The sequence below is a fragment of the Saccoglossus kowalevskii genome, chromosome 17 (genome assembly GCF_978046115.1).
Source record: "Saccoglossus kowalevskii chromosome 17, keSacKowa6.1, whole genome shotgun sequence".
Classification (NCBI taxonomy): domain Eukaryota; kingdom Metazoa; phylum Hemichordata; class Enteropneusta; family Harrimaniidae; genus Saccoglossus; species Saccoglossus kowalevskii.
Window position 1 is genome coordinate 20,159,539 of NC_140657.1, and position 27,832 is coordinate 20,187,370.

The 27,832-nt window shown below is 34.3% G+C and overlaps 2 protein-coding genes across 2 annotated transcripts; one reads left to right on the forward strand and one right to left on the reverse strand.

Annotated features, from left to right (window-relative positions):
* The first annotated feature begins 2,484 nt into the window (after nucleotides 1-2,484).
* On the forward strand, nucleotides 2,485-20,445 carry LOC100378316 (procollagen galactosyltransferase 2-like). The gene is made up of 10 exons (XM_085492439.1): nucleotides 2,485-2,747; nucleotides 4,027-4,255; nucleotides 5,091-5,225; nucleotides 6,004-6,205; nucleotides 10,474-10,593; nucleotides 11,878-12,061; nucleotides 12,718-12,850; nucleotides 14,027-14,154; nucleotides 18,025-18,228; nucleotides 19,725-20,445. The coding sequence occupies exons 1-10, from the start codon at nucleotides 2,497-2,499 to the stop codon at nucleotides 19,891-19,893; spliced, it is 1,755 nt and encodes a 584-aa protein (XP_085348565.1). The 5' UTR covers nucleotides 2,485-2,496; the 3' UTR covers nucleotides 19,894-20,445.
* A 566-nt stretch (nucleotides 20,446-21,011) lies between these two features.
* On the reverse strand, nucleotides 21,012-27,356 carry LOC100374309 (mediator of RNA polymerase II transcription subunit 27-like). The gene is made up of 8 exons (XM_002733023.4): nucleotides 27,153-27,356; nucleotides 25,538-25,682; nucleotides 25,103-25,233; nucleotides 24,834-24,927; nucleotides 23,756-23,863; nucleotides 23,446-23,487; nucleotides 22,795-22,872; nucleotides 21,012-21,290 (listed from the first exon to the last, which is right to left on the reverse strand). Exons 1-8 carry the CDS (start codon nucleotides 27,335-27,337, stop codon nucleotides 21,156-21,158), a joined length of 918 nt encoding a protein of 305 aa, XP_002733069.1. The 5' UTR covers nucleotides 27,338-27,356; the 3' UTR covers nucleotides 21,012-21,155.
* Between the last annotated feature and the right edge of the window lie 476 nt (nucleotides 27,357-27,832).

Consider the following 27,832-nt stretch of genomic DNA (forward strand, 5'->3'; position numbering starts at 1 on the left):
CAAGTGACAGAGGTATTTCTATGGTCAAAATACATATTTTAATAAATCAATATACAATGCAACTGTTGGCTTACTATGTTGTTGCTTCTATTGGAGATGCTCTTCTAATAGAGCAAATACGGTAACTGTTTTATTTGGAATAAACAGTGATGACAGAAATGGTACTTTGGTATAAATATGGGTATAGATTTTGCCGCTATCCAAGTATGAAAATGGTCACAATTTTGAGCACTCAGGAACACCTGCGGGATACTGCCCCCCCCCCCGTTCACATTCTTACCTTAGTAAACAACTTTTTGTAAGCATTGTGGCAACAATGCCTTTTTTCAACATAATATGTAGTTCAAATAAGCTACATTTCATTTTCGATCATCAACCAAATTATGAGGGTCGGCAAGGGATATTTTCGTAAGCTGTAATCAATTGTTTTCGTAATAATGAAATTTTAATAAATAAAAAACGTAAATTCGTAGACATGGGCGTGGGTGTAAAATTTAATCAGTAATTTGTACAAAGATTTTATTTTTTGTAAGCAATTTCCACATTAAATATCGTGATGTAATGTGAAATATAATTAGGAATTCGCTTTATCTGTAAAGTGTAAAAACATATTTTTTACTGTAAATGGAACTTTCATTTTATTTCTTGTAAAATGCGTTTTTTATTTCCTGATATTTATATCCAATTATAAATCCCGAGTAGATATCCTGACAAGTTACAGATAGTCACGTGTATAACAATCATGATTACTATTATGATTTATTTCAAATATAGTCTGTAAACTACAACGCATCACAAACAATCAACAAGTACAACCTGAGATGTTACCAAGCTTTGCATTTAATTAGATATGTTTTAGGTGAATGGAAGATAACGAAGGAGTCACCGGGGATAATTAGTGCAAGTTGCACCCAGGTCAAAACTCGCATTTGTGATTTTCAATAGAAGAGCGCATTGGATTGTGGGAAAATCAATGTTTATCGACACAAATGTCGCACACGTGCAGCGCGACGACCACCGTCCTTTAAACGTGTTGGGTTATGAATCAGAGTGATATATACGACTTTTATTGGCAGACAACACGAGAAGAACAAACACAAGGAGTTGTGAATAAAATAATACATACACTAATTATGGTGAACTCAACAAGAACTCAACAAAGGCTGCAAGAGGGGTAGCCTCGTCTCGCATCACAGTACAGATCAAGATTGAGACAACTGTTGGGACAATATCTCTGCTTGTGTAATTTTCGACCATTTCTCTGGGAAATTTTGGACTTTTCTTATTTTTTTTTCAGGATGTTTTTAAAATGTTGTTGGCACGAAGAGTAGAGTAGAGCATAGATCTGTCTTTTAAGGTATATGAGTAGAGCTGTGCTTCGACTTAGTTGGAAGCAAACATGTAAGTCTCTAGCACTGCAGTTATGACAAACTCTGTGGTCCATAGTTAATATTATGAACATATTTATTTATCAATTAACTTTTTTTTTTACATAAGATTCAATTATTTTTCATATTTCCTCAATGAGGTCAGAGACTTGACTAGCTCCGCTGAACTACCTTCTTGGTCATAAAGTTCATAACTTAACATGCTTATTTTTTGTATCATATGTTCCAATAACGTGTAATAAAAAATAAATTTATAAATTTACAAAAATTTTCAAATCTACAAATTACAGAACATGCTCCTCTGGTGGCCGGTTTCCAACTTGAAGATAGTTGAATATTTTGACAACTTCCATCCTACGATGCAACAAGTAAACTGGGAGATAAGGGTCATGTAAAGAACATGCATTTCGACTTATTTCCGATTTCACGCAAGTTTTTGATAGAGGGCGCAACACCACACATGTCGCAACTTCAGGGGAATCTTTCAGGGTAGACTAGCAAAGTCGGGACTTCTTTTTTTGTTTTACAAAAAGAAATAATTAATTGTTGTTTTAGTCCTTTTAGCGTGAGCACGAAAAAATAACAGACCCCATTCTAGACCGGCAAACTGATATTAGACCAAAAGGCAAGCAAATCTATACCCCATTTCTAGACCCAAACAGCAAAAAATTAAGACCCCAAAGGGCGGCACGTCCCTATAATACGATTTGCATTAAGTGCCCCCCCTCCGGGTACAAACCTTTTTAAATTGTACTTAGAATATGGGATGTGAAGTTTGTGACGAACGACTGCACGCACAACCAGTTGTCATGAACGACACGGACATTACTTTCATCCATCTACGTCATTTGTGACGTCACATTATTACAACACGCGAAGTATTTATTCGTTGAATACATTTAATTATGCCCGTTTTCGTTTTTTTTTTATGTCGATAAACATGATAGAAAATGCTTGCTCCAATCACCGTCCGGTGCTGAGGGACGTGCTCCAAATACTGCAAATTCCTTCACGGAGTCAAAATAAAAACAAAGAAACTGCTTATAACGAACGCTTGGTGGTGCACATATATACTCCAGGTATTGTTATCCGATACTGGGTTTTGAACATGGCAGCTAGCGGGTGGAATGGAAGGACGGTGTCTGTTATTTTATCGATCTTGGTTCTTTCTGGCGTTCAGATCACACTATCACAGAACAATAACACGGATAACGTAGTCGAGAACGTACACGCAGAGTCCGAGTTTCAAAATCCGACAATTTTTCTACCAATTTTAGCTCGCAACAAAGCTCACACGCTGCCAGTTTTCTTGGCCTATATTGACAGATTGGATTATCCGAAATCCAGAATGCGAATTTGGTGAGTACGCTTTCGTTGTTTGTTTAGTTTTATTAACCAGTGCAGTATAAGACAAAAAAACTTGAAGCATAAGTGATTAATAAGTTGTACAGCGAAACGTGTTGATTTGTTGAAACGTTTGCTTCGACCCCGTCTTCGGCTTGTCTGCGCCCTTGAAAGGCGACACCGCTCATACTCTGAGTGTCCCCGAGACGTGGCATAAATGGTACGTATTACAACGTGGCTGCTTAGTCTGGGTCGAATTCTTTCCAACCGTTTTCATTTTGACTCACCTGTTATTAAACAGAAACTTTCAGAAACTTCGGTGCATAAAACCTTGCGATGAACGTCTCCGAAGTTTCCTGTGTTTAGATTGTCAAGCAGTGAAGTGCCTGTGTGTATCCTGTCACTTTTTAAATCACCATCCGAAATTTAACTGTCTCTCTAGTTGACAGAAATGATAACTACAAACAATTCATGAATAATTATTTCTACAGTAACGATGCCAAAATCTGATATATAAATCAGATTAAATGAAATAAAATAAAATTGAGATAACTATTGACCTTTGATGAATGAACTTCATATTGTTGAGACATTATTTTTAATATAATAAAGTGATATAGACCAATAAACATTTATATGTTGTAATATAATTTGTATTTAGAATATAATGAACCTTAAAGTAAATGAAGCAAAACAATAAAATATTTAAATTAAAAAATACAAAATAAAAAGAATGAAAATTGTTTCCACTTGAAGTTCACAGATTTTCAAATCACTTTCATTGTGAAAAAAAAAAGACTCTGCAAACATTTAATTTACATATCATGACAAACCATTGTGCACATTTTTGGGGGGATTTTCTGCTTGGTTTCCACAATTTGATTGCACTTTTTGGCAGATTAGGTGGCTTTCCATTTCAAACTAGTGCACATCTGGTAAAATACTTAAATCAGTTATGTGGTATTTCTGTCCTAATACATCATCTAATTCACCATTTTTGTCATTCTGTGTTGTTGTCAGTGTAAGTCATCAAAGCAGCCATTTTGTTCATCCTTGTTCATATCATGTTGGAATCGCTAAAATAGTCCAAATAAATATGTTTTTGTCTGTCTAAGTATGAGTTTCGAATGAGCCTACAAGTTGCTGGTGTAATAAAACAAACTTCAAACTTCAAAAAACAAACTTCAAAATTTTCTCTCCAAGATATCAAAAACCAATTCTGTGTCAGTGTACATATTAGTTTTTTGTTTTTCTCCGCAAGTATGTCACATGACCTTTTTTTTTTTTACTATAGGATACAAAGCGACCATAATATCGATAACACGACATCAATTCTGAAGGAATGGGTATCCAACGTGAAACATACATACCGCAGTATAGATGAGAGTTACGCAGATGAACCAGATAAATACAGTACCGAAGTCGGTCCACTTGACTGGCCTGAAGAGAGATTCAGTCATATGATTAAGCTACGACAGGAGGCACTTGATGAAGCACGGAGACAGTGGGCTGATTTTATATTTGTAAGTTAATCATACTGTAAAACCATTTATTTTAACTAGTATTTTATTTATCTATTTTGATGCTTTGAGCTATTTCGTTGGGCTTTAAATTCACAAACTTGGCAATGAAATAATGAGTTCTATTGTTATTACAGTATTATTAAACCCACATAAACATAAAACATTTTGTGAAATTTTTTGTATTTTCCTGTAAATTCCTTGTTATTTTTGGACCAAATGAACATGGGTTTAATATAAGGATGGAGGAAAAAGTGATGAATATAATCTGTTCTGTATTTCTACCAAGTTTGTATACCATTTAGTATTTTGAATGTTTTGAAATTGTATGCACATGTACTGTAAAATACTTTATTTTTGCTTGGAATAAATTTTCGCTAAATGGAGTGATTCAGTGAAAATAAAATCCAGTGAATATACATTCAATTCGCCAAAAATCAGTAAAAATAAATTCCATACAAAATGCCTAAAAAGTCTTTTCAGCGAAAAATGAATTCCAGCTAAAATAAAGTATTTAACAGTAGTTCCTGAAATAAAGCTTAAAGCTTCGCTGAATAAGTTTATATATCAAAACTATCCTAAGTCTATGTACTATGGAAATTCACAAATTTCGATGGAAAACATTGTGTAATAGAAATGGTTTATTCCTTTAAAAAAAACACATGTACACAAAGTACCAGTACAATTATTTTTATTTTAGTTAACTTAAATATTTGTCTTCTGAACTGTACCAGTAATTTTTCCATTCTTATCACTGCTCAATGAAAAAACGAAAGATGAATTTCTCAGTCAAAATTTCTATTTCCTTAAATGTGAATATTGATTCTTTTGATTTCAGTTTGTTGACTGCGATAATTTTATTGAAGAGCCCCAGACTCTGAATCTGTTAATAGCAGAGAAAAAAACAATTATAGCCCCAATGATGGAATCTGACTCAGCATATGCTAATTTTTGGTGTGGGGTCGATGACCAGGTAAGTAAATGCATGTTTATAATATATATTTAGCTCAACCAAGGAGGTTATGTTTTTGGTGCATTCAACCAGCCGACCATTTTGAACGCACTTTGAACTTTACAAAATGAAACATTTGCCGTTGTTTCACAAAGAATAACAGGGACAGAAAAATTGAGTATATTCACTTGTTGGTGTCGCAACATCTTTGAACGAATTAGCTCATTGTTCCATAGGGAGAAACATTGTGCAGAATAACAATACTGTAAAATACTTAATTTTCACTATTTTCGCTGAAGGAAAGATTCAGTGGAAATAAAATACAGCAAATATACCTTTTTTCCTATATTTTACACATTCAACTTGTCAAAAATCAGTGAAAATAAATTCCATACAAAACACTAAAAAATCTTTTCAGCGAAAATTAAATCCAGCTAAAATAAAGTATTTTACAGTATACCGAGGGTATGTACTGTCAAAATGTGAAATAATTGATACTTTCGTAAAATGGGTTTCATTTATGCCAAAAACATTGAAATCTCGACCAAACCACTGTGGCCATATAACCCACAAAGTCACCAGGCTTGGCGGCTTGCCATTACGAGCAATGTCCCACAAATCCAGCTGACACCTTAAACATAAGTATTTCCAGATCAGAGATAGAGGGACTGTATTCAATTTGAAGCCATGGTACATGTACTTGGATTTGATCAAATACTCCTGAATAGTACTGTTGCTAAAACAATAGAAACACATGCTCATATATAATATTGATAATAATTTATTTCCCTGTTATTAGGGTTATTACATAAGAACACCGGAATACCTGCCAACATTACGGAGAGAAAGGAAAGGTTGTTTCCCCGTACCCATGGTGCATTCAACATTCCTTATCGATTTACGTAGATCATCGTCTTTGAAGCTGCAATTTAACCCTCTCAATTCGTATCGTGGTGACTATGACGATATTTTGATATTCGCTTACTCAGCCAAAATTGCAGGCAAGTCAGATTTCATGCAGCCATATTGAATTTTTCTACACTCCCGAGGGAGCCATATTTGCTCCTTCTCTAACAAGGTGATGAACACTACAACTTTAAACTGCCAACCAGGTTTGAATAATTGCATTTAAAAGGTGTTTAAATTGGGAGATATTGTAGCACATAAATTTTTGACTCCCGTGTGCGAAGCACAAAAAGGAGTCTTTGCAGTTACCCTGTCTGTATGTCTGTATGTCTGTATGTATATATGTCACTTTTTTTGTTCCACCGTTATCTCAAGAACCACTAATCAAATTTTGGTGAAACTTGGTACATAGATGCTCTGGGATAATGCGCAGAGTTGATTAGGTTTTGGTAAAAATCTATGAATATTAATTACCTAATTTGCATGATAATTAGCTGATTTTTAGCTGTTCCATGACTGTTCCACTGATATATGAAGAACCACTCATTGGATTTTGATGAAACTTGGCACATGGATGCTCTGAACCAGTGTTCTCCCCAGACCCTAAGCCAAGCATCGCGGCTAATTTACATAACAATACATCTTATTTGCATAATTTTGTTTGCATAATAATTAGTTTCCCCAACAAACATTATAACTGAAATAAAGAAGAGATACATATCTCATATATTTTTTATCATTTACATTCATTGTGTTTTATGTGTGCATTTAGTCAAATACAGTTTGAAATAGAACAGGAAAGAAATGGAAATACTTATAGCCAGTCAGAAAATATATTGTTTATCCGTGGAGGTAACTGGTTCATCATTATTTTGTGTACAAGTACAGTCAGTTTTAGTGCCAATGTTACTGTCAGTTCATACGATGGGGGGGGGGGGATTTGTTTGTTAAATTTGTAAAATCTGTATGAAGAAATTAATAAATCAATAATGACATTTTTTTCTACAACGGCATTTCAAAACTAAAGTCAGCGATTTTTCATTGATCTATCTATTATTTGTGTAACGCTACGATCACCGTAACATTGTCAGCTGACGGCATTGCGTTGAACGGGTATTCACCGCTGCTGTTGCGATCATCGGTCCCTGACTTTTTTGTTTAAAAATACACAAACTTAGAATGTTTGCTTAATTAAAACGATTCATTGATGATTAACTTAGAAATTGCATCAAAATCGCCAACGAAATGTTGTTTTTAAACATCGCGGAAAAACATGCACTCTGCGCCGCCATCTCTGTTACCTCAATCAAAATCTCCGTTGTAACCCAGCATGCATCGGTTGTGATGTCACTACATGCGTTACGTCGCCTTAGGGTGGCGTTCCTCGGTAATGACGCACTATGAATGAGGTATTTCTAGAGGTCAGGGTTCGTTTTTTCCTCGTCCGTCTCGTCTGCAGTTGAATAATTTTTACTTCGATTTATTTACAGTTTTTTTTTTCGATGCGACATAATTTCACGTGTTTTTTTAATTCTTGGTAATTAGTGTCACTGGCGATGAAGTAGTAAAAACGCAATTAATCGCAGTGCAGCAACTCGGGATAGACCATCCCGACGCAATGGGCAAATTATTACTACCCTAGTATTTTTGGTTTGCCAGCTCCGCACCCTTGATAGACTTGGTAACTTCTTGTAGACTTCCGTTTTTATCACTGTTTTTGTAAGGCTAACTATGTACAAAGGCGGGATTACTTTTCGATCAATACATATGCATGTTATTGTTTTAAAGATGTGCTAGACGAGGCTGACACTTGTAAACAATACAACGTGAATAAGCATCGCGGGCAGGATTTCAAGGATCGCGGGCGAAACAAAAGCGACGCGGCTGTTTGTCTAAGCGACGCGGGCCCGCAGTGCTTGAAAGGCCTGGGGAGAACACTGCTCTGAACTAATGCGCAGATTTGATTTGTTTTGGGTAAAAATCTATGCATATTAAATACCTAATTTGCATGATAATTAACTGATTTTAAGCTGTTCCATGACTGTTCCACTGATATTTGAAGAACCACTCATTGGATTTTGATGAAACTTGGCACATGGATGCTCTGATCTAATGCGCAGATTTCATTAGTTTTGGGTAAAAATCTGTTTATATTAATTACCTAATTTGCATAATGATTAATCAATTTTCGGCTTTTCCACTGATATCTCAAGTACTAATCATAACATTTCAATAAAACTTGGTACATAGATGTCATATGAGACTGCACAGACTTGATAGTTTTTAGGGTAATATCAGTACATATTAATTACCAAATTTGCATAATTAATTAATTTTCAGCTATTGATATTTCAAGTTTATTAGTTTATTAGTTTTTGGAGAAATATTTGTGCATATTAATCACCTTATTAGCATAATTAGTTAATTTTCAGCCCTTCGTCTGATATCTCAAGTACTAATCATCACATTTCAATGAGACTTGCGACATAGATCTTCTAGGACTATGCAGAGACCTGATTAATTTTAGGATAAATTATTGTGCATATTAACTACTAATTTGCTTAATTAGTTAATTTGTCCTAAGAACCACTCATTGAATTTTAATGAAACTTTTAAAGAGTACTCATCACATTTCAATGAACCTACATGTGTAGGACTATACACCATATTAGTTTTGGTAAATATTTATGCTTCTTAATCACCTAATTAACATAATTAATTAATTAATTAATTAATACTGATATCTCAAGTATTGATCATCACATTTGAATAAAACTTGGTACATAAATGCTCTAGGACAATAGACAGTCTGATTAATTTTGGGTTAAAATCTGTTCATATTAATTCTCTTAATTAGCACAATAATTAATAATTTTTTGGTTCTAATCACATTTCAATGAAACTTGGTACATCGATATTACATTACGCAGATCTTATTACTTTTACATTGCGCAGACCTTATTACTTTTACACTTAAATGTGTTCATATTAGTTACCTTATTTGCATAATTAGTTTTCTGCATTTCCATCAATATCTCAAGTTCAAGTAATTTTGAATTAATTTTTAATGTGTCTCCAATACTCTCAGCACACGGGAGTTCTTTCTAAGCTTTCTTTGATTAGTTTTTTTACTGAAAATAGTACATTGTAATTTTTAGGACTCAAATTGGTTAACCGTTTTTAATTGATCTTAAACAATGTTAAAATGTCTTTCATCGAAACCCTGTTTTAGAATTTTATTATGTTTTAGAAATTATGTTCAAATCTTGCACAAAGTGTTTGATTTGTTGCTAGAATTAATATCAAAATCCAAACTTGTCATGGTTTGTCAGGCAAAATGAAAATTACATTTTAACATTTATCCTCGTTATCGTCAATAAGGCCAGACTTTTATTATCCCTTGTTTCGCAAACCCGTCGAATGAACAGGAGCCGAAAATGAAATAGAAATAAAATTTTATTTCAGCGTAATTTCTCGCTACTTGTAAGTGCGAAAAATTACTAAAAAAACTTATTATTTTCATTTTTTTTTGGCTCGCCGCATAACAAACCCAAGTTGCATTTTCGTGGGAGTATCATGATCAAAGTACCGAAGTCTCGCGCAGATGAGAAACAAGGTTATACATGGAATAAAATTTTATTTCATTTCTTCTCTCCGATCAATGATCTCACTTACAATTCTTTGAGAATCACACAAATCTAATGGAAAAAAAGAATTAATTCTATTTTTTTTTCGCCCTTCTCAAAAAAATTGTCTTATAAAAACTCGAGAAACAAGGAATAAAAAAAGTCTGGTCTAAAGCTGTTAAAACTTCCTACAAAAATCAATTGCAAAAAAGGCACTCTTGGAATGATTGGTTGTGAAAATCACTTCCTACAATATTCATTCATTGTCAATATTAAACAGTGTATTACATAATTAATTAATGGAAATCTTGATCTATCAGATAAAAGGACATTCTGGTTGCACAGTATTTAAGATTCATGATAAATTCAAATTCAAATCATTTTCACAAAAACATAAAAATAAAAAAAATAAAAATTGCTGCATCAGTTTTAAAAGAAAGAACATTTTATTTTTTGTATTTGTTTTAACTTACTACGATATTTGCCCTATTAAAAGCACATCTTTAATAAAAACACAGATGAAAAAAATTAATTTTAATCATTTAAATATATTATCTATTTTGACCATAGACACATCATTGTCATTTACATGTACGTAAGTATATGCACTACTAATAGAGCAAATAAGCTATTAGAAGTTATATAATTTACTTTCAGTTATGACCTCTAATGAATCTACCTGCAACTTCTTCTCTGAAACCATTGTGCCTGTGATAATATTATACTTTCTATTATAGAGATCCAGATGTATGTATTAAACACATGGTATTTTGGAATGTTGTTAAGTCCTTTACAAAATGATGACACTTTACACACCAGTATTGAACAGATGGTTCACTGTGCATTGGAAAGCATGAGTGAGTATATATACATAGCACCTTTCTCTGCATGGTTATTTGCACATCAAATTCTATTGATGTATGCGGTGTTTTCTCATCAGAAATATTATGCTGGTGATAATTGTATCCAGTCATAAAAATTTTTAGGATCTCATAAAATTCCTCCCTTATTTTTTCCCCCAACATTTTGGTTCAACATTTTTCATATTTTTAATTATTCTTCTCATAGTATCTAATAGTTTTGGACAAAATGGATATAATTTTTCATTTGCTACAAATTTTCAGTAATTTTTTTTTTAAATGAGGAAAAAATTATTTAGGTTACTTTATTTTGTGAATGGTAACATTTTCTTGGGCCACTAGAAAATCTCCGTAATGAGTAACCTGGCAACGTAGTACTTTTACTGATGTAGCAAAGGTTGTGTCCTGTTTAATATAGCTACCACTGGATAGTATGTGCAATGTTCAGCCACACATTTTGGTTGACTAAATATACATATTGCTATTATTTGGGTAATTTTGCATTTATTTTGTTTATTTCATCCTTGGAATTTTATTGGTATCTCCAAATATAGCAATAAATTACACGGTAAAAGACAAACTCAAATAAAAATGCTATGTTCATGCCATGCAAACAATACTTACACATCTGATGAATTTTTAGACAACCACAAAAAATAACATTCCAGATCTTTGCATACTATTATCATAAACTTATGTCATGTGACCATGTGTTTGCTCATGTGGTATCACAAGGGTAAATTTGACTTAGTATTATGGATAAAAAAAATATGAAAAAAATTGATAACAAATACATATATGTATATCCTTTGAAAAAAGACATTTCAATAAATAATGTGAAACAAAATTCAGGACTAGCCACCTTGATCTCGGAATTGTAACAGGCAGATATAGACACCCTCAAACACCAATAACAGAAAGTATTACCCATTATAATGTTAAATTGTTGTATGTAATACAAACTGATGTGCTAACTATTCATAACAATGTAATATGAACACATAATTTTAATAATAATTATCACCATATTCATATTATATTAAATAGGGTACGCAAAATTATTTCTGGTCAACATGCACATCAGTTCAAATGGGGCTGCTTATGACATGTTTCCTGTTTTTTGTCAAAATACTGAAAATATTAAAGAAGAAAAAAAAGTTGCCCCCCAAGCCAATAATCACATTTCTATATTAATATGTAGATGTATATTTAGCAATCTTCAGGGAGGCATATTAAAATAACCTTCGTGGTATACATGTGACAATATTCTTCCTTCCCTAGTTGATCGCCCACCACTACTGACATCGGAACACGTCACCGTACCAGTAAGACACACGGAGAGATTGGGATTTGATGAAATTTACATGATTAATTTGTTACGAAGACCTGACAGGAGAGAGAGAATGGTGGCCGCATTTGATTTACTCGGAATTGATGCCACCCTGGTGGATGCTGTAGATGGGCAGTACGTACCGTTATTTCTAATTCTTGGGGTATAACCTCTTATGTTGCTAGGACATGCACCACTGTACCATGTATTTTTATCGGCTCTGTGCGGGCTGCTGTAGAACGCAGAGCAAAAAGCCGGTGAAAACAGCTAAAGTCAAGAAAACAACAAAAACCCAACTTTGAGGCTGAGTGTTTTTGACCATTGCATTGTATTGTATTTGCCAGACACCTCAATGATAAAATTACAACTAGTCCTTCCATAGTGTACATGTAATAGGCAAGATTTAGTAATGTGTGAAAAATTGACGATTTTAGATAGAAAGTTGACGTACTGTAAAATACTTTATTTTAGCTGGAATTAATTTTCCGCTGGAAAGACATTTTGGGTGTTTTGTATGGAATTTATTTTCACTGATTTTTGACGAGTTGAATGTAAAATATAGGAAAAAAGGTATTTACGCTGGATTTTATTTTCACTGAATCATTCCTTCAGCGAAAATTAATTCCAAGCGTAAATAAAGTATTCTACAGTATTGCTTGAGACATTCACTCTGTGAGAAATAAGCCATTCACCGTCTGTTCAAGTATGAACTTGTTTACTAAGAAAAAAAGACGTGGCATATTTACAAATATTAATGTCTATTAAAAAATATGTCTTTGTTCGTTAACAAGGGAGCTTACAGATGAGAAAGTGTTGGAGCTTGGTATAAAGATGTTGCCGGGATTTGCCGACCCTTACCACGGCAGAGAACTCACTAAAGGAGAGATTGGATGTTTTCTCAGCCATTACAATATATGGCAGGAGGTACATACATTTCTCTCCTAATTTACATACCATATTTTCACATTGTTTTTGTACATTGTATTTTGAATATTAATATGTCTACTGCAATCAATTGTAATTTCATCCTATCTAGAAATCTCATGAAATTATAAATCATGAAAAGGAACTAGTCTGTGGGAGATCAAAAAAGGTTGTTCAAAATGAGGGCACTACACCTGTTTTCATTTCTCTGCTTCCAAAAAGGTTGTAAAATGGAAAGCTATAGCACCAAACGAGGGCGCTACACTATTATTTCCTGTTTTCATTTCTCTGCTTCCAAAAAGGTTGTAAAATGGAAAGCTATAGCACCAAACGAGGGCGCTACACTATTATTTCCTGTTTTCATTTCTCTGCTTCCAAAAAGGTTGTAAAATGGAATGCTATAGCATCAAACGAGGGCGCTACACTATTATTTCCTGTTTTCATTTCTCCGCTTCCAAAATGGTTGTAAAATGGAAAGCTATAGCACCAAACGAGGGCGCTATCCCATTATTTCCTGTTTTCATTTCTCTGCTTCCAAAAAGGTTGTAAAATGGAAAGCTATAGCACCAATTGAGGGCGCTACACTATTATTTCCTGTTTTCATTTCTCTGCCTCCAAAAAGGTTGTAAAATGGAATGCTATAGCACCAAACGAGGGCGCTACACTGTTTCCTGTTTTCATTTCTCTACTTCCAAAAAGGTTGTAAAATGGAAAGCTATAGCACCAAACGAGGGCGCTATCCCATTATTTCCTGTTTTCATTTCTCTACTTCCAAAAAGTTGTAAAATGGAAAGCTATAGCACCAAACGAGGGCGCTATCCCATTATTTCCTGTTTTCATTTCTCTACTTCCAAAAAGGTTGTAAAATGGAATGCTATAGCACCAAACGAGGGCGCTACACTATTATTTCCTGTTTTCATTTCTCTGCTTCCAAAAAGGTTGTAAAATTGAATGCTATAGCACCAAACGAGGGCGCTACACTATTATTTCCTGTTTTCATTTCTCTGCTTCCCATAAGGCTGTAGAATGGGTTGCTATACCACTAAGCGAGGGCGCTACACCATTATTCCCCGTTTTCATTTCTCTGCTTTCAAAGGCTTTATAAGTGCTGTAACACCACATGAGGGCGCTATCATATTATTTCCTGTTTTCATTCGATTCTTTGATTCCCCTAAGGTTGTGAGTAAAAACTACAGTAAAGTTATGGTGCTAGAGGATGATGTTAGATTCAAGTTCAAATTTCTGGAGAGACTGAACGCAATGATGGCAGAACTGAAAGAACTACACATAAACTGGGACATTGTGTAAGTATTCTGTAACTGAAATGACGACTGGCATGTTACAAAAATGTCTTGATAAAATAATTAGATTAGAATTGAATCAACACAGCATCCTTTTCAGCAGCCAGCAGTTAATAATTTTCAATAATATTTTGTCTGATATGTCAGAATTGGATGAATGGAAGATGAAGGGGGTAGTTAGAGAATAGAGGATGCATTACTGCCCCGGGTGACTTTACTGAATATTTAACTGGCAATTATCGTGACTCTTTTTATTTTCGTCCTGTGAATGAGAGCGATATATTCAATGAAATCACTGCCCTAGATCCTGGAAAATCAGTAGGACATGATGGTGTCCCCCCTAAAATTGTCAAGCATGCTAGCCATATCATTTCTCACCCCCTTGCCCACATTATCAATTGTTCAATTCGCCAAGGTATATTTCCTAATGCTCTTAAAATAGCGAAGGTCATTCCCATTTATAAAAAAGGTTCCGCAAATGATGTCAACAACTACCGCCCAATATCCATTCTACCTATATTTAGCAAAGTATGCGAATCAATCGTTAATAAGCAATTAATTACATATCTTGAGAAAAAATCCATACTCATTGATACTCAATTTGGCTTCCATAAAAAACACAGTACAAAACTTGCCTTGGCTGACTTGGTGTCCGACATAGCTGACAAACTGGACCTCGGCCATATCACCTTTGGTATTTTTATCGGTCTCAAAAAAGCCTTTGACACCATTAATCATGAAATACTGTGCTGCAAACTAGAACACTATGGTATTAGAGGTCTTTCTCTATCATGGTTTAAAAACTACTTTTGTAATCGCCAACAATTTGTATGTATTGAAAACACTTCATCTTTGCCACAACCTATTACCTGCGGGGTTCCGCAAGGGTTGATACTAGGCCCAATCTTATTTATATTAATGATATAGCCAACTCTACCAATTCCTTTCATTTTCGACTCTTTGCAGATGATACTAACCTATTTAAATTTATTCAAAACAATAAAATCAATCTCTCAGAAATTGATAATGATTTTCGAAGGGTTCGTGACTGGTGCAGTGCTAACAAACTTCCTATTAATTCTGAAAAAACAAATTACATGATAATTAAAACACCACAACGATCGGTCACTACTGAGGGCAGCCTGGAAATTAACGGGTCACCGATACAGGGCGTATATGTTGTCAATTACCTTGGCGTCTCCATTGACCAGAATATGTCATGGAAAGCCCACATTGATAAAATTTGCAAAGTTATCGCACCAAAAATTGGATTAATTTCACAACTACGTCATTTTGTACCTAGGAATATCCTAATTCTCTTATACAATTCCTTAATTCTACCACACATTACATATTGCCTGGAAATCTGGGGTAATACATATGCTACTCTACTGCAACCAATATATCTCTTACAGAAAAAAATAGTACGCCTCATCACTTTCTCTGATTCGTATTCCCATGCTGCTCCTCTTTTCAAAAAACTAAGAATACTAGACAGTTTTTCACTCTGCAAGTTACAAACCAGTTTATTTGTCTTTGATCTCAGCAATAAATATTTTGTACATGATATTTACAACTATTTGGATCCTTTGTCCCATAATTATCAAACCCGTTTAGCATGTAGCTTGAACTACTATACTCCAAAACTGAATCTTACACTCAACCAATACAGTTTTAAATATTCTGCAACAAAACATTGGAACTCTTTGCCTGATGCATTTAAAACCATCACTAAGAGACGTATATTTAAAGCAAAATTAAAAAACTATCTCTTAAAAATTTGATTTGTTATATTTTTTCTCTTTCTTTCTTTATTTGGAGATTTGTGTGATTAAACTATGAAATTATATATACAGGGGTTACGGACTCGACTAGTTCTGATGAACTATATCTGTAATCCCCACCAAAAAAAAAGAAAAGTTATCTAAGTAGAATTCGTTATTTATTTATTTATTTATTTATTTGTTTATTTGTTTATTTATTTATTTAATTATTTATTTATTTATTTATTTATTTATTTATTTATATGTATTTACTACCTGTGCAACTTCTACCTTTACCGTTGTTTTTTTTTGTTTTTTTTTGGTGAAATAAATTTCATTCATTCATTAGTCCCCGTTCGGACGCAGTCCGAAAACGGGGACTTATGTTTTGCCCTGTGTGCGTCCGTCCGTCCGTGCGTCCGTCCGTGATCACCTGTATCTCGAACATGCATGGATTAAGTTCAAACTTCACTCATACATCACACATTATATGGGACATATGCACATGCATTTTTTTCATGATCTGATTAACGATAGCCGAATAGCGGCCATTTTAAGGCCGAAAATGCATCAAAATCGCACATTTTCACCATTCCGGACCCGGATCTCAGTTATGCATGGACGGATTTTGTTCAAATTTGGTACATACATTAAACATAATAGGACCTTGATGCACGTCATTTTTTTTTTGGGATCGGGTTCGAAATGGCCGACTGGCGGCCATTTTGTTTTAAAGAATTCAGTTCTGGATCCGTATCTGAGACATGCTTGGTTTGATCGAGTTCAAACTTCACACACACAAGGTACATCATGTCACAAATATGTATGTGCATTTGTTTCATGATCTCATTAACGATAGCCAAATGGGGGCCGCTTTAAGGCCGAAAATGCATTGAAATCGCACATTTTCACCATTCCGGACCCGTATCTCAGTTATGCATGGATGGATTTTGTTCAAATTTGGTACATACATTAAACATAATAGGACCTTGATGCACGTCTTTTTTTTTTCGGATCAAGTTCGAAATGGCCGACTGGCGGCCATTTTGTTAAAGAATTCAGTTCTGGATCCGTATCCAAGACATGTCTGGATTCAAACTTCACACACACATGGTACATCATGTCACAAATAGATATGTGCATTTGTTTCATGATCTGCTTAACAATAGCGGAATGATGGCCATTTTAAGGCCGAAAATGCATCAAAATCACGTATTTTCACAATTCCAGAACCGGATCTCAGTCATGCATGGATGGATTTTGTTCAGATTTAGCACAATGTGTTGTACATATGCAGGTGCATTTCGGTCATGATCTGCTTTGAATGTATATGTCACTCAAATATGAACGGAACGGGGACGTGTCATTGACAATGACTTGTTCATTCATTATTTGAACTTGGAAGGTGAGGGGGGTACCGAGGTAGTATTTTATGAAAATGTACACAAACTATAATTTTCCTTGCACTCTTCAGATTCAGAACTGTTTTTCCACTAAAACTGATAATCAGTTTGTATTTGTCGAGGGTAGAATACTACTGCTGCAAGTTAGGCATTGACTTTCCCTTGCAACGTAACCAACAAAATAGAAAATAGCGATGTGTGTTTGTTTTTGAAAACTTACTTTTACTGTCTATTCCATGAACGTGCCTGAAGTGAGTTGGCCGCACTAGCTGCATGGGAGGGGGTCAAAACAATTGATACCCATACAAATATAAAATCTTCTATCAAATGTTGCACTGAATATCAATAGTAAGTATCCTTGGGGGGCGGAGCTATATCACCGAACATTCTACGTTGCTGAGACACGCACCATGTATTTCTATGGACTTTTTGCAAGCTGCTGTGGATTGCCGGTTGAAGAGCTGGTGAAAAGAGCTAAAGTAGTGAAAACAAATTTATATATGTTGCATATGTAGGGGTTATCTTCTTCAGGGAAGTCTCAACAACAACTATCCCAAAGTACAGTTTCTGAGAGTTATCAGCCTTTTCACCGTGATGGTCGCCAGGCGGTGAAAATAACCGTATGTCCGTCCCTGAGAATAGAGCAGTATTTTAATTGGGGTTTGTTTACTTTGAAAATGCAGTTTTATTTTCTTTCTTAATTATAGTTACATTGGTAGAAAGATTATGGACAGTTCAAAGGAATCCTGGGTACGTGGTTCACACTATCTGGTGTGGCCGTATTATACGTATTGGACCCTCGGCTACATCATCAACCAGCAAGGAGCCAGAAAACTACTAGACGCCAATCCGCTACCGAAAATGGTTCCAGTAGATGAGTATCTGCCGATAATGTTTAACAAGCATCCTGAGTAAGTCTCCTGCAGTATTGCGTCAGTCTTTCCCAGCCCTTGTTGTTAACAGACTTGTTTATTAGTCCCCGTTCGGACGCAGTCCGAAAATGGGGACTTATGTTTTGACCTCCATGCGTGTGTGCATATGTGCGTGCGTTCAGACTTGTATCTTAGAAATGCCTGGACCAATCACGATCAAACTTCACACATACATCATATTATACATATGCACGTCAATTTGTTTCCGATCTGATTCAAGATGGCCGAATAGCGGCCATTTTTGTGCTGAAAATTATCAAAATCAAACATTTTTCGGCTGTTTACAGATGGATTTGTTCAAAATTGGTATATACATTAGACATTGATGCACATCATTTTGTTTTTCAGATAAGATTAAAAATGGCCAACTGGCGGCCATTTTGTTTTAATGAATGTGGTTCTCTCTGACTTGCTTTCACTGATTATGTTCAAATTTTAAATATTCATTATACATCATGTCATAGATAGACAGATATATTGATTTGACGATCCTATTCAAAATGGCCAAATGGTGGCCATTTTTGTGCTAAAAAATCATCAAATATCAAGCATTTCTGGCATTTCTGGATGGATTGCGTATAAACTTGGTACATATATTAGACATTACAGGTTCCTGATGCACATCATTTATTTTTCAGATCGGATTCAAAATGGCTGACTGGTGGCCATTTTGTTTTAATGATTGGGCTTCTGGAGCCATATCTCTTAAATGCTTTGACTGATGTTATTCAAATTTTATATATTTGTTATACATCATGTTATATATATACATGTATTCAAAATGGCTGATTTTGAATGCTGTTCCAGAGCAATATCTCTCAATATGGACAAGTACTTGTTTGATGATCAGATACAAATGTCAATCAATTTAATGTTAAAAAATCATATTCCTGACATGGTTATATTCCAGCTATATTACTATAAACAAAACTATTTATCTTAAATTTGATAACTAACGGGGACTGTGCCATGCATGGCTTGTTCACTGTCAATTTAGTTTCATAAGTTACACCATGTCATAATTTTTATGCATTTTTCTATAATTTTTTGTTCAATCAAATGAACACAAATTCATGTTGGCTGCAGGTTTAGTGAACATTCTTGAGAAATATTAGTTATTTGTTGTGAATTCCAAGAAAGTTTATTCTCCGAGAAATTATTTCCATGATGCACCAATTATAAATATGTCTGTCGCTATTTTTGTTTTTCTTTACTCATTTGTTTTTGTGAATCAAAAGTCATTCTGAATAATTAATCACATCGTGTAATGCGAAACAATATTGAAATAAACATTGTAGGAATTAGTTATTTGTCTATTAATTTAAATTGATAAATTGTTTCTATGACTTGTGGTTCATTTTATACAGTAGCCTAAATGTAACTTTTATGACTCAACATAAGGCAGTGATTTTGATACCACAGTAATTTTTAAATATTGTCATGACAATAAAACACAACTTTATAATCCTTTTCAGAGATGAATGGGCGAAGAATTTCTCTCCACGTAATGTGGTGGCTCTGTCCGCTGAGCCGCTACTTATAGAACCGACACACTACACAGGAGAACCCAATTATTTCAGCGACACTGAAGCATCAACATTATGGCTTGAAGAAAAATCGGAATCCTCACATGAAGAACTCTGATCCCGTTTTCTTGTTTTATTTTGTGGCTCAGTCACTATATCATGTCTTGCTGTTGGTTGTACATTGCACAACTTTCACAAAAGTACCTTGATTTTCTGTGTAAAGAAATTTTAACTGCTACGCAGATTTTTTTAACCTCTGTATTTGTTCTATTAGTAGCACATATACTTACTTCCTTACCCAACACACCGAATCGATAGATATTGATTAAAACTCTTGGGCATTATGCGATCTTTACCCCAGTTCAAAAATATGTTGCCCTTTTAAGAGCTGAAACTGGTATGTAAAGATGATGGGAAAACACTCGGAACAGCAGCCCAAACTGGGCACTACAGAATATTTAACAGACTTACAAAGTCAATCTAGAATACCCTTTTTAAACTGCTATTTTGACAGGACGAATACTCCTCGAAGATTCTATATCACCTCTGGTGGTCATGTAATTCCGTTTTTTAAAGTCACATTTTTATGGTCCAAGTGTTTTGTACAGATTGTTAGCTTTCTAGCATGGTGCTTATAATAAAAGAAATAATGTATGATCAACTTACAGAACTTTTTTGTAGAATATTTTTTCTTTTAAGTTTTATATTAAACCTGCATTTACCCTCTTCCTATGGTGCTAAAATTAAATGTTTATCTTTTTATATGAAATCTAAAGTTGTTTGCGTGATTCATTTTTCTAACATGCCTGGGAAAATAAACACTTCTACTGATGATCACAATCATTTTAATAGTCGAGAAGATTAGGTTGATTGTAAAATATAGAAGAAAGGTATATTTGCTGGATCACTCCTTCAGCGAAAATTCCAAGTGAAAATAAAGTCTTTTACAGTAATTGTGCTATGACTGTCTTGATTTGGCTTATGGAGTTCTAGAATTTATAAGGTATATACAAGTCAAAATGGCGACAACTCAGAATATGCAACAAATCAATGAACATTGTTTTTGAACAAACTAAGCTTAGCATATTCACGACTGAATCAACAATAAGTTTTATTTATTGTGTACAGTTCATGAGAAATTGTTTTGATGACCTAATTTAATGATCACTCAACATTTAATGTGGATGCATACATGTCAGAATCAATCGTCAACGTTTGGTCATGCTGAACAACAACTGAATGTTAAAGCAAAAGTTTATTCCATCAGAAAATAAAAAAAGATAATATAAAAAGGATAGTCTGGTAAGATTCACAGTTTTAGGAATGTCCTTCAGAGTACATTTTTATTTTAGGTGACTTCAGTCTAACAACACAGCATTTTTATTGTCTGCAGTTTTCGTGGCACACTTCCAGAGTTCTAAAGTCCCGCCATGTTGGCGGAATATTACCATTCAAATATTTACCGCAACGATGACAAGCCGTTGAGAACAATGTTGTATAACTATGCAACCAAGTCTAAAAAGAAACGATAAAAAAAAAAAATGTATTATTTATTATATTATTTATCGGTTTATTTATTTTTTATTTATTTGATGTAGGTCTTATGCGAATAAAATACATTGTTTACATTTTCACCACCAGTTCCCTCTTTTCATCACAAAATAGCCCTGTTTATAGTCCTTCAAAAGATTGGGACGAAAATAGCCAAAAACTAAAAATTGACTCAAATTTTGTATGTTGGCTCTAAAATTAGGGTTCATTTCCAGAAAATATTGAAAATTGAAGAAATCACCACGAAATTACCAAGTCTGAAAGAGGTCCACATGTAGTACCTATATATGTAATATAAAAACAATCGGACTTGCGGTTTTCAACAAGAAGTCGAAAATATCACTTTTTACCAAAAATTACCAAAATATTAAAATTAGAGCATTGAAGATATCATCATGAAATGAACGAAACTGAGAGAGGTCCACATGTAGTACCTATATATGTAATATCAAAGCAATGGGACTTGCTGTTTTTAACAAGAAGTCGAAAATATCACTTCAATTAGAGAATTGAAGATATCTACCCCAGGTACATACACAACAAGTATCAAAGCATTCAGGCTTGTAGTTTTCAAGAAGAAGTTGAAAAAATAAAACAGTGACACGGACGACGGACGCCGACGGACAATCACTCATATGATAAGCTCCGCTCGACAAAGTTTGGCTTGAACCATTGAATTGGATAGCTGCGTCTGAGTTGCTTGCACTTTTAATTTTAACTTTTTGAATGCTGAATTTTTTCTCGTCACACTTTTAGTGAAACATTTTCTAGTATTTTACAATAATTTGGACTTTTGAAAAAATCTTGAAAAAGTTTATTTTATGAAATGGAATTGAAAGTTTACTTTGGCTTCAAAGAGTTATATCAGTGGGACAATTCACAGCTAAATTTTCCCTGCCAAAATATTTCATTTGAATATTGACATAAATGCACCATAGAGTGTATTTCGGAATTGCTAAAATTTGTTTATGAAAATATACATAAACAGTTTGTCATCAGTATGAGATCTTACTAATACCAGTAATAACACTGATGTAACCATAGAACGTGGTGAAACAAATCAAATGAGAACATGTGCAGACAATACCAACATTTTTAGCCCCAATTAGATTACATGGCTGTGATTTTCGGTGATAATTTGTGAATCCAAAGAGAGTTTATAGCTTGAACAAGGTACTTGAGAAATTATTTCAATGCCCCAACAGTTATAACTACGTACTGTAAAATACTTTATTTTCGCTTGGAATTTATTTGTGCTGAAGGAATGATTCAGTGAAAATAAAATCTAGCGAAAATACCTTTTTTCATACAAAACACCCAGAACATCTTTTCAGCAAAAATTTATTCCAGCTAAAATAAAGTATTTTACAGTATGTTGCTATTTTGCTGAATCAACGTCCTCATGTATAATTCATTACATGACACTGATAGTAACGTCATTTGAAACAAATGAGTAAATGGAAATTACCATAAACGACCTGATTCCTATTTCTGGTAAGTGTGGTAAGTGGTAGTGCAGCATTGCAGCCATGGCATGATCTGTTAACTGCAAAAAAATTAATACAAATTATTTACCGCACATATTACAGAATGTCATGACGTCTGTTCCTTAGAGGTCACATTAGAGTACCATATTGCTCTATCAGTAGTGCATGTGCTATGACATGTGTGTTTGTGGTTAAAACAAGACATATTGATAATCTAATATACAATAAATGCAACTGTAGATTAAAGATGCAATAAAATACAGCAAATATATTATTTTCATATTGAACTCAATTTGACAACATTCGTTGTAAATCAAAAAACGATCATCATCCTAGATTTTGCACTGAAATAAATTTATTCAATCTTGAAGCGAGAGGGTCATCACTCGGTAATTGAGTCCCAAGCGATGATAACAACACACGCTAAAAACGCAAAGGCTCAAGGGTAGATGCTTGTTTGTAAACAATGACATTTTATGGCCATCTGACTCATGCGCACTTTAAATGATTGAGAATGTTAATATACTGTTCTGGACAATTGGCTCTGATCTCAGGTAAAACAAAATCTTCTACCAAAACGAGAGGAACATGGCGGAGAATGAAAATGCGGACATTGATTTGTGAGCACGTACCTTTTGAAATACTCGATACTTTGAAGGTGTCCACAGGTCCAGCTAGAATTATTGAACACAATTCTATGTTAATATCAAATAATGTCTGGTTGGTTGAAAAATTAATGTAATAATTAGAAAAAGTTTAGAAAATGTATGAATTCTTGTACTCTTTGATTGTTTGACAATTATCTGAATTTACCATTTCTCACCACACACAAATTTGAATCATATGCAAATTACTTTTCATATAAGGCAAAACAAGTTACATCATATGCAAACTATATGCAAAGTACTCATATAAGGCAAATAAGTTTTAACACTCACTCACCGTGCCATTGTCTTTGTGCAAGTTTTCATGATAACCACGTACTATCACTCTTTCTATTAGAAGCCCTCGAAGAATGACGATGGCGCTCAACGTCCTACCAACAGTAGCCTACAAGTAAGTAACATAGAACGGTCAATTATGTTGCCTAATTTAAGAAACAAGTCATGACATGTTACAAATGCTGTAACGGTACTTGTACATAGGAGTACTTTTGCACAAAATGTCCAATATTTTAAAACAAAATGGCTGCCAGTTAGCCATTTGAAATTTGACTTGTGAAACAAAATGCTGTGCACATGATGATGTTCTATGCATGAATCAAGTTTGAAAGCATATATGTTCAACATGATGTATGTGTGAAGTTTCATTGTATTGTATTGGTATGTTTGTATTGTTAAAGCGGGGGGAGTCGTCACTTGTGCAAGCGTCAGATGGCCATAGCGTGTCATTGTTTACAAACAAGCGTCTACCCAAGAGCCTTGCGTTTTTAGCGCGTGTTGTTATCGTCGCTTGGGACTCAATTCCCGCACGTACGCAGGTGACGATACTCTCGCTTTAAATAACACACCACCTGCTGAAAGCATCCATGGTTAGCCAAAATAAATTTTAAAAAAATGATGTCAATGGGTGATGTGTTAATAGAAGAAATAAATTATAGACGAGTCAACAACTAGAAAAACCAATCAAAACCAGACATACAGATGCATGATGTAGTAGACTTATTACACATGCAACATACATTATATTCAAATGAACAGAGCTAAAGACAAAACAGGTCATGTAAGGTCAGAAGTTGAAGTTGAAGATTCCATTGACGATGGGGAAATGTAATGTGAAATACTTTATTTTAGCTGGAATTAATTTTCGCCGAAAAGTCTTTTTGGGTGTTTTGAATGGAATTTATTTTCACTGACTTTTGATGAGTTGAATTCAAAATATAGGAACAACAGTATATTCACTAGGTTTTATTTTCACTGAATCATTCCTTCAGCGAAAACAGCGAAAGTAAATTCCCAGGGAAAATAAAGTATTTTACAGTAGGAAGAAAACTATATTGATTGACAGTATTGTCATATACCTGGAGTACGGCTCCTGTTCCTTGTGGCCTGTTGACTGTAAGTGATAGATCGTTAAATGATCTGTCTACAGTGGTGACTACATTGTCTACAAGACTGAAAAAAAGAAGTGAACATCAATATCAGTGTAAAATGGACTGTGTTAACCTCAAATTGTATATTTTCGACCAGCAGTATGAGAGAAAGATCCTCAATATGGTTGGTTCTGTTTATGATAAAGACTAGGTTATTACACAGAAAATACTTATAATGAGCTAGTCAGAGTCCTTACTGTGCTGGTGTAGCATGACATGTCGGCTGAGTTTTCCTCCTTTTTGCAGATAACCCTCCTGATGGTACGGATGTCCTCTTCAAGGAATTCTGTGTTAACATGGCGCCTGCGAGGCTAGCATGGCTTTGTAACTTTGGGAAAGAACGTGGAAATGGGCAAATTAGGCTGTGCGTTATATGCCTTGATTTGATTCAAAACTCAACAACACCAAAGTTACTGAAGATTAGATTAAATCAACGATATAGTAGACTATTACGTAAAAAAGCAAACATTGTGCGTTGCGAAATCGTAGCTTGGTGGTTGGGTAATAAATTGTTACGGGTAATTACCATTGGTGAAAGCTACACATTTCTGGTCAGTGTAATTCATGCATGACAATTTGATGTTGATTAGTCTGGTGAAAAACAATGAGATCACAAAATGATCGTACAGTACCTTGGTGGACCACTTATAAGATTGCAGAAGCTGTGTGTACATGGGTGTTTTGTCTTGTACTGGATCTAAGCTGAGTAAACCACTATTGCCCATGGGAATTCCATCAGTGAATTTATGAAGGGACGAGCTCAGCTTCTCTAATTCACTGAAATAAAGTAAAAACATGAATGAATCTATTGTTTGATTTTTACTGGACAGAAGCTAAGAGACAGTGATTCAGATGCCCGTTGGACATCAGCAACTTGCTGGTATTTTTTTATAATGTCCTAATTGCATTTAATCATTATAAACAAAAAGCTTAAGTGTTTTAGACTAATAATTATATGTTTTTCAATATATATAACATGGTGATTTTACAAATGATGAAATATTTTCAAAAAATGGGAAAAAAAACAACTATAAAGGCCAGACTTTTATTATCCCTTGTTTCGCGAACCCGCCAAATGAACAAGAGCTGAAAATGAAATAAAAATAAAATGTTATTTCAGCGTAATTTCTCGCGCCCACCGACTTGTAAGCACAGAAAATTGCTTATTTTTATCTTCAGTTTTTTACCGCCAGCCGCATAACAAATCCAAGTTGCATTTTCATGGCAGTATCATGATCAAAGTACCGAAGTCTCACGCAGATGAGAAAGAAGGTTATACATGGAATAAAATTTTATTTCATTTCTTTTCTCCGATCAATGATCTCACTTACAATTCTTTGAGAATCACACAAATCTAATGGAAAAAAAGAATTAATTTTATTTTTTCCCCGTCCTCCCTGCCTTATAAAAACTCGAGAAACAAGGAATAAAAAAAGTCTGACTTAATAAAAGAGAAATATTGAGTCAAAATTCTTATTATAATTAGGATGTAGTTTGACATTAAAGGTACTTGCTTTAAATATATAGTATAGTATTTTTGTTTTCTAACCTTGGGCATTTTTTGTTCTTCAAAACTTGGACAGTTTGTTTGAAATGTACTCCTGCCAGTTTTTACAATTTTTTTGACAGTGATCAAAATATGAAACTGGAGCCACAAAACCACAGGTTGATAGATGGTATGTGTACAGTACTGTGTTATAGCCACTTTGCCAAAACAGCACTGTACTCGTGGCTCATACTTAATATTACAGTTCAGCGGTGCATAGGATTAGTTGAAAGTTTTGAAACCAGCTCTAAAAAACATCAAGATTTAAAAACAAAAACATTTTTTCAACCAATCAGAGGCACTCTTATGAAAAATGACTCTGGCAGGACAAAGTGATGAAACTTTAGGATAAAACATATTTGTTACTGGTAGTGAATATTTGTAATTAGTTATGTTATTTTTATCAGCTTTGGTCGTTTGCTTTTGAAATTGAAGTTATATTCCCACTATGAAAATCTGTGAGATACCATCCCCTCACTAATTTGAGGTATTTCAGCCTGAGTAAACTTAGAAATAAATTAACTGTTGACAGTCTAATTGGGAATATAAACTCTCCAATACTCTCAAAATGAAATGTGTGGAAAGGTGAATGAAAAATATTTTTATATATATATATATTTCAGAGATATTTAACACATTTACAAAGTGGAAATCCAACTTTTAAACAACAATAGACAAATAGACAAATGATCCGGAAATACCTGAAGTCGGAGGTAACAGCTGTGAGGGCTTCCTGAAGTTGCCTAATGAACATACTTTCTTTACTGACTTCTCCCTTTGTACTTTTCACTCCTTCCCTCAAATGGGTGAATACTCGAGTGACGCTGCATCGCAATTTTTGTGTCGCTGCAAGAGCTGAATTCACTGTTTCTAAATTTTCCGCCATCTTTGAATTGAACCCCTATCTTCATAAACTTTTGCGAAGTTGAGGGTTTCTTTTTGACGAAGCTAAATACTCTTGTCAGCGCCCTCTTGTGGTCATATGCTCTTTTCATTGTTTTTATCCATTCGTCATTGCTATGACGAGTTCATTTTTCTTTTATTTCATAATAAATTACGTGTCCTCTAAGGACACACCCACAAAATAGAGAAGTACAGATGTACTAGTAAATAATATGTGCCGTGCTTAATCTACGGATACAACTATTTTTTAAACCCCTTCTAACCATAGCACCGCTAGCAAACTATTAAGGTAATTTTACCAATATACTGAAATTGTGTTCCAGATGTTTTCACCAATGAAATAGAATGACATTTTTTCCCAGTGACTTCGCCAATGAATTAGAATGACGTAATCCACTTGTAATTAGGGCATAAGCTCACAAATATTGGAAAACAATAAGTGCAAGATAAAATCATTCTGCAAACATTTGATCCTACC